This window comes from Pygoscelis adeliae, unplaced genomic scaffold (assembly GCF_000699105.1).
Source record: "Pygoscelis adeliae isolate BGI_AS28 unplaced genomic scaffold, ASM69910v1 Scaffold436, whole genome shotgun sequence".
Taxonomy (NCBI): domain Eukaryota; kingdom Metazoa; phylum Chordata; class Aves; order Sphenisciformes; family Spheniscidae; genus Pygoscelis; species Pygoscelis adeliae.
In genome coordinates, this window is record NW_008825051.1 from 554,865 (window position 1) to 562,964 (window position 8,100).

Below are 8,100 nucleotides of genomic sequence, written 5' to 3' on the forward strand. Positions count from 1 at the left end.
CCCACTCACCTCCCGCCGGCGAGGAGAGGAGTCCCTTCACCCGGAGATCCAGGGAATCCAGGGACACCTCCATGTACTCCATGCTGTTCTCCTGGCCGGGGCCCTCTCTGCCTCCCAGAGGTGGTTTATAGGCTTCGGCACCTAGATGGAAACACACGCGTATTTACACGGCTTAAAAAAAAAAAGAAAGTAGTAAAATAAATAAGTCGCGTGCAAGCACGTGCGGGTGTAAAGGCCATGTTTAAGCGAGCTGGCTGTATGCAGGCTCCTCAGAGAGGCCATGAGTACAGATGCACATAGAATTATGAAAATGCAACATCTGGGCATATATGGCACGACTGATCTCTTATTTCCTTCCCTGTCTGATCAGACAGATTTTCCACTTCCACTTAGGTAGGTAACAACAACAATAAAAAAATAGGAAGAGAGACAAGTAAGTTCTGCCTCTGAAAGGCACATCTGCCTGCTGCCGTACTGCATCGGCAGCAGAAGCTTAAATGGCACAAGGAAGGGATGAAACCAGGGCTCAGCGCATCCTCCTGCCTCCGACCTGCTGCAAAGGGCTCCAGGTACACTCCGGCCAGGCAGAGCGAACCGGCTAATCGTGTACGTCGCAAAGAGGACGAGACAGGTGGCATTCAGCTTAATGGGAGGGGAAAAGCATAAAAGCCAAGTTCTGGCTCTAAGTGAACAAAGCTGCTGCTGGGAAGAGATTGCATGGGGGATCCCTCACTGGGAAGAGATTGCGTGGGGACCCCTCGGAGCCTTCGTGGGAATTGTCAATCTCTTCGCACTCACTTGGCTTCGCTTTCTCTCCTGGTTTGCTTCTCCCACTCGAGCTTGGCCAAGAGACTTGCATTAGCCTGAAAGACTGGCTGCCACCTTTACTGAAGGGGTGGAAGACCAGTAGTCTGCATCTGAAATGAAGAATTAGCTATTTGCTCTGAAAGGAATCAATGGCCCGCACTTCTTCTTGAGAAAGGGGCCACCTTGGGAGGAGGAGGAGCAAGCCAGATGACTGACAAACCCCAGGCACAGACCAGAGGCTGAAACATGGTCATTTAGCTCAGAAGCAGCCACAAATCTGCTGATAAAAAAATGGCCTGTTTGCAAAGAATTAGCAAACGCAGAAGAACAAACTCTTTGATGGCATTGGATGTGGGAAACCTTAGTAACAAAGCTGAAGGCACAGCATCACTCCAGAGACTATCCACTTTTTTTTATCCGTCTTGTTACCTTTCCTGAAGAAGAAGAATCAGATCCAGCCTGCACTCCCAGCTCTCCCCATCCCACAGCCTTCAGAGGACAAAGGCCACTGAAACCTTCTTTTGAGTGCTGGGTCGCTTAGGTCAAACAAGAATGACCACCTGAACAACACCCACACCATGAGATGGGCCAGAGGTAGCTCATTACAAACGTTGCGGTGCTTTCAGATTAAGCAAAGACAACCTGCACATTCCATTCAGCTGGACAAACATCCATACAAAAGCAACTGAGCACCACTCTGGGGTGGTTCTTCCTTTCCCTTCTGCATCTAACCACACTCCCTGAGCTCATGGGACATGAGTACACATGGACATGAGTCCACGAGGTCTTTTTTGGATACTCTAAAATAAAGGGAGTTCATGAACAAAAAAATATTCCTCCAGCATGACAAGTATAAAGCCACCTACTATTTACTCTGCTGTTGAAGTGTGCACACCAGCAGTTACTGCCAGTGAGATGCAAGTTCACACCCTGGTTTATCATACAGCCCATCCTTGAAAGGAAGAGCCAGCCCTGCAGACAGCCACTGCCTTACAGGCCTCAGGTCCTTACCCCTCCACCTGGAAGGCTAATTTCTGTGTAGTTAAGGAACAAAACACAATTAGTTACCTAGCACACTGGCTTGTTTCTTTTTATTCCTCCGTCTCCTCTTGCGGGTGGGTTTCAGCCATGGACTGTCCGTTTTTCCTTTCCTCTTCAGCAGCTTCTTCTTGATGCTGGACTCGGAGCTCTGAATAACCAGAGAGGCCACGTGCATGTAAGGCATGTTGGCATCAGCGTCCCAGCAGTCCTTTGCGCCCATGCGAAAGAGCCTTCTCTCAGCTTGAGTTATGCGAAAAGGCCTTAAGGACTGGGGGTTTGAAATCAAGTGGTGCTAAGATGTCTTTATAGCGCCGAAAAGGAAACACAAGCACACGTGTGGGTGTATTTCCTGTCATTTCAATAGTGCATGCTTCACTTTCTCTTCCATGTAGGCTCTTACACCACACTCATCGCAGTAGTAGCCGAGCACCTCTGCGCAGCAATGCAAGTATGCAGGCACATGCACACTTTTAGTTTCTCCCCAGAAAAAGTTGAGGTTTTTTTTTCAAACTAAAATATTCACATTGCTCCACAGTCCTGCTAGAAAAAGCCAACAAAAACCTGCCTTGCACCTAAAGAGCCACCTTACAGGGTTGGGATGGACCCGGGGGAATTGAAGTCTGCAGTAGCAGACCAGCCCCTTCCCTGAGCAAGGTACAGGGTAGCATGGACTAATCATGAAGCAAATAGTCAGACACATACATGAATCTAAACAGGGTTTGGGTTTTGGCTGAAAAAAAATACAGTTGTCTGGGGTGGGTTTTCAAAGTCAACATCGGCACGGGGAATTGGGCACCCCAACCCTGTAAGGCAGTCTTCAACGCGCCGATCATAAAATTCATGTTCAAACTGAAACTGCCAGCTCCTGATGCTTATCCATCTCCCACCAAAGCCTATGAAAAACCTCCTGCTAGCATTAACTGTGGCTGGATCAGGCCCTACCTTCATGGCCTACCTTGAGAGGAAGACGATGCTGCACCATGCCCTGTTATCACAGTGAGCGAAGCCGGGCAAAGGTGGCACTGAGCCCTGGCTCTCTGGGGCTGCTCTACAGCATGTCTACGTTGCCCCGATAACCGTCCCTGAGCGTGGGCTCGGTTGTGCCCTGCCACGTGGCTTACACCAATTGCATCACACTGCTTGTGGGGAGAGGTTTGTATTTAAGCCAGTCCCTGTCTGGGAAACCAACTGACTCACCAGATATGAGCAGAGCAAAAACCACCGTCTAGGATGTGGAGATACGACTTGGGAGTTTGGACTGCAAGCTCAGCCCTTGGTTTGAGCTAACGCTACAGACTGGCCTCAGACACCCAAAGAAAGGGGCAGGCTACATAGCCCCTGCTGCTTGGTCCTCTCTGGCTCCTGTAGTGTCAGAGCACAAGGAACAAGACTCTACAGAGCTTCAGAGATTCACTTGATATAGTCACTTCTACCTTCAGCTCAAAACATCAAGAAAATGAAGCCAAGAATTTTCTCAAGGTGACTGAAAAGTTGGGGTGCCTTAAATGCTGGCTCCTCAACTTGAGATGCTGTGGAAAGGGAGCAAAATTTTTAAGTAAAGGGGAGGGTGGGGAACAGAGACAATCAATGAACAACAATTTAAATTAAAAAAAAATTAAAATCAAGTTCTCTTCACCAGCCATCTAAAAATAAAAAGTAAAAATCACTAGCAGCTGGTGAAAGTCTTGCCCTAACACTATACAGACAACCTCCTAGGGAGAGTGTCTGTCTGTCTGAGTGCTATTTGTATGTCTCCCTGATCAGAGCTGCTCATCTGGTACTGTGAGGTGGCATGTCAGATCAATGTGAATTTGGGCTCTGGGCTGGGCCAATGGATTTGTGAACAACTCCACCTGAGCTCCAAAAAGCCATGCTGAGCTTCAGGTTGTTAAGAAAACATTGCTGGCTCCTACCACTTGCCAAGTCTGCATCTGAAGAATTTAAGCACCCTTAAATATTTCTACTAACATTCCAATGATTAAAAGCAGTCAACACCTTGTTGAAAACAACAAACAAAAGCCCATTAATTAGCATCAGAAAGCAATTAATTGTATCACAGATCAGGGTTAAGCACTTTGTGGAAAACAATACTCTGTGTGTGGGTGGTTTCAAAGAGTGAGTTTTGTCAAAGAGACATGAAACTACACCTCTTCGCGCTCTCTCTTTCTGGCAGCAGTGCAAAGGGGAAATTATTATCAACAGGACAAAGGCTGAAAGACATATTTAGCAGCCAGGCTTACCAAGTCAGACTCATCTCCATCTTCCTCCTCCTCCCCAGACTCTCCAGACTCCTGCTCCTCCTCAGACTCGCCATCATCAATCTGCAGCCACCATTTGCCCAAGAACAGAAAGAGTCAGTCAGGTCAGGCCTCTCAAAGCAGAGCATCCCCCCCATCATCCTGCTGTGCCCCCCACCCAGCAGAGCATCCCCCCCATCATCCTGCTGCGCCCAGCACCCAGCCCCAGCCTGCGGGTGCACTAACACAATTTCCACTCCAGGACAAGAGTGCCAAGGCCGTTAATGCACGTCATCGTACATCCATAGGGATGGTACAGGGAAAGAAAAATTCAACCCCAGAAGAACGTTTTCTAATCAAATCTTCACTTCTGTGATCATCCAGAAACAGCCTCATGTCTACACTATGCATGATTTGGGAAAAAATTAACCAAACCAATTTTAGTGCTTTACCAGCCTGTTACAACCAAGATTAGGAAGACATCTCTTACTGGTTCAGTGAATCCCATAACTAAATGTGGTGAGGGTTCTGCATGTGTACTGGACCACAGACTTACGTAGCAAGGCTGAAACTGGGGAGCAGGTGGGGAGACTCTCACAGGTGCAATGGGGAGCAGGAAATGGTCATCAAAAAGCCTCACTTCCACTGCTGTGCTTTCTGCCATCTTGCAGGCTAAGAAAACCTAGAAATTGCCTCAACTCGTGCCACTCCTATCCCACAGGTACAAGCAGTGTCCCATCCCACTCCAAGTCCTGCACAGGGCATGTGAATACCTTTCTGGTGTTGTCTGCATCGGACGCGCTGTCTTTAGAGGTCCTGTTATCATCTGCAGGAAATACAGCTGCCTGATCTGCTCCGTGATCATCCTCCTCTTCCAACTCGTCAGAGTCTTCCTCTTCAGAGTCTACATCTATGCTTTCCCCGTTCACATGAGGGCTGGCATCACCTAGGTCCTTTTCACTCTGAAAGTCATCCAAGCACACAAGCCACAAAGACAACATCAATTCATAGGACAGAGCAGCTGAATCCATCCCAGACCACCTCTGTGCTAGGAGCCTTAAAGCTGCCAGAGGAAAGCTGGCTGTATGTCCCTCCAGACCTCTGCAACGCTGCCAGGAAAGCCAGCCTGAGAGCCTGCCATGTGTCACCTAACCCTGTTGACCTGGGAACGAGGAGCCACAAGGAGTCATTCCAGACTCATGGCATTAAGGGGAGGAGGGCTGCTGGGCAGGAGCCTTCAGACCGACCCCTGCAGTCTAACTCAAAAGTGGAAGGGCAGCTGCACCGTGGCATACCAAGGGTGCAAGAAGGTTTCTAGGGAATGGAAAGGGAAGTTAAATCAGAGAGAGGGGGATTTTCACTCCACTCCATGAAAGCCTAGCACTGTTTTCCTTGAATTCAAAGACCAAAACTTCAGGGCGTGGGTTGCAGCAAAAGCAGAATTTGATCAGGAGTGAGTCCCTGTCTAAAGCTTTCTACGTAACCAGTTGTTTTGCCGTACAGCCTCAAGTAGCAACACTAGACAGTTACCTTGAGGACTCTGAAACAAAAAGGTTACAACATGGGGTATGCTTGAAATCTCTCCAGTTCCACAGGACTCACGGGACAGAAGGGGAACATTCACTGGAAAACGTTTGTTTAAGAGTTGGTATCTGAACAGCCACCCTCAAAGAGCCATTTTCAAAGCAGCAAGGCTGCTACGGGCAGGATGCTGTCACCAGAGGGAAGATGTAGACTCAGAATGGAAGATGCTGACGGCAACAGGCCAGCACATTCCTGCGCCTATACATGGGGTCGGTGTGCCAGGACGAGGGATGTGTATGGTGACAACAAACACGTCCAGTGGGCTCAGTGCTCCCCTCACCTTGGCACCCGCAGAGGAATGAGTTATGCTCTTAAACATCTCAATCATTGTTCTCTGTTTTAACACTTTGGTCTTTTTCTTGGGAACCAGGCTATAGGTTCCCATTCTCCGTTTCTTCTTCCGAGATACTGCAACAGCTGGAAAAGAGAAGCAAAGAAACCCCAAAGTTTGCTCAGATGAAAAGAAGAAGGGATAGAGAGTAGAGGCTGTACTGGGGGAAACCACATTCGAGGGCACGATCTGAGAAAAAGCCTTCCCACTCCAACTGATTTATTTACAAGTCAAACAAAAGATGACACACACATACATGCAAACACACAAAGAGCTTTCTGCCAGTGCTGCAAACCCACCCAAATTCTGAGCATCCTCTCCACACTCCTTCTGGCCCCTACATCACCATACACAATATCAAATCCTTAAATTAGCCTGCGTTTGGCAGTATTGCTGATGCCGTAGGAGGCTGAATAGAATCCAACTTGCTCAAATAGATATTGCAAGGCTAATAATACCAGCTTACAATGAAAGCGATCACACAGTAACTGAAGAACACACAGGGAAAAGGTACCTTAAAATAAAAGAGCCATTTGCCATTTAACCTTATTTCACACCTACTATGGAAGTTTGTTTGATTCCTTTCACTACTTTGATCGGGTCTTAATTTGTTAAGTCTCCCTCCTGGCCTTCTAATCAAATCAGTCATCACACCTCGCTGCCTGATGCTGTCTTTAGTGAATACACATCAGAGGGATGCTTAGTGCAGGCTCTTTTAAGAATAGCGTACAGCAGGGAACAGCCAGCTTCAGCACCAGTATTACCGTTTGCAGCTGTACAGCCTGTTCCTTGAAAGCATTTCTTCATCTCCCACTATGATGAAATTTCACCAAAAATCTATGAAGAGATCTCTCAAAAAAATTCTGTTAACCCAATTAATTTTATTTGTAAGGCTGTAGTTCATGGTAAGCAGTTGTTGTGGTGATATACAAAGTCCTTCAGAATCTATATAAACATCTTCAGAATATCACATGGGAAGACGGGATGAAAGTGTCTCCTCTAACAAAAACTTTTAGCAGAAGAGTGATCCTTGGTGTGGTGGTGCCTGATGGAGCATGCCTACTACCTGCCCACACCACCTGGGAGGGACCTGCACCCCATGAAACAAGGACGCACGGGAAGGACTGCATGGCAGGTGCGCCCTGCGGAGCAAAAAACTGGTGGACTTCACTTGGGAGGCTACTTCAACAGGGGACTGCAAGATGTACCCTGTACAACATCCAGAGGTGACCAGAAGGGAGTCCAGAGGACACAAGCATCATGCTTGCAGTGCAACGGCCACTTGCAGAGAAGTGGCTGGATGAAACGTCATCTGTCACACAAGGTCGACGGCAGCAGCCCTACTGATGCCAGCAGGAAAGGAAACCCTGACGGAGATTCAATGGGAAAAAGGTACTAACAGAGGTTTCAGTCCTTGTTAATCTGCCTCATCTCCCACTCAACCACATACACACACGTCTGAGAGGTGGGTGCTGTTAGGAATTTTAACTCTGTCCTCTTTACCCGTCTGCGACTTCGTGGTGGCCACATAGCTCTGGTTCTGAGGTAGTGACTGGTGAAGGCCCGGGAGAGAGGGCAATGGCAACGGCTTCCCAAACTCCAGGATGTTTTTGTTGCCTTCCTCCTTGGATTCTTTTTGATCTCTGCTGTCTCTCCCATCTTTGGGGTCTTTACTTGCATGCTGGAAAACAAAATGCAGTTAAATTGAGCCTCTTCATTAAAAAAAAAAAAAAAAATCAAGAAAATAAATTTAATTCCTTTCTCTCAAACATAACCACTTTCATTTGAAGATAGGACCACACATTCAAAGCAAAAGCATACAGCCCCTCCTCTAGCACATAATGTTACTTTGCCTAAAGACTGCACCAGCCTGCTGCTCCTTCGCTTGTTGAAGGCTGTTGCCTTTGAAGGTGAAAGGCTACCTCGCAGAGGCAGAGTGGCAGATCCAAAGCAACTGCAGATAATGAAAAGGATCAGACACTATTTACACAGGCATTTGCTTGGCTCTGGAGAAGATGAATGAATGCAACACATGCACCTATTCCCTGAAACAAGCCCCGAGTGTGGCTGTCACATCAAGCACGCACAAGAAGTCTTGCA

The 8,100-nt window shown here is 47.7% G+C and overlaps 1 protein-coding gene across 1 annotated transcript in view; it reads right to left on the bottom strand.

Moving 5' to 3' along the window:
- Positions 1–8,100, bottom strand: part of EHMT1 (euchromatic histone-lysine N-methyltransferase 1) — a 74,736-nt gene that overhangs the window by 33,449 nt on the left and 33,187 nt on the right. The window contains exons 5-10 of the mRNA XM_009326355.1: positions 7,504–7,681; positions 5,950–6,086; positions 4,859–5,047; positions 4,089–4,169; positions 1,876–1,996; positions 10–141 (exon numbers count right to left, since the gene is read on the bottom strand). Of these exons, the coding sequence (XP_009324630.1) occupies positions 10–141; positions 1,876–1,996; positions 4,089–4,169; positions 4,859–5,047; positions 5,950–6,086; positions 7,504–7,681 (838 nt within the window). The remainder of the gene's footprint in view (positions 1–9; positions 142–1,875; positions 1,997–4,088; positions 4,170–4,858; positions 5,048–5,949; positions 6,087–7,503; positions 7,682–8,100) is intronic.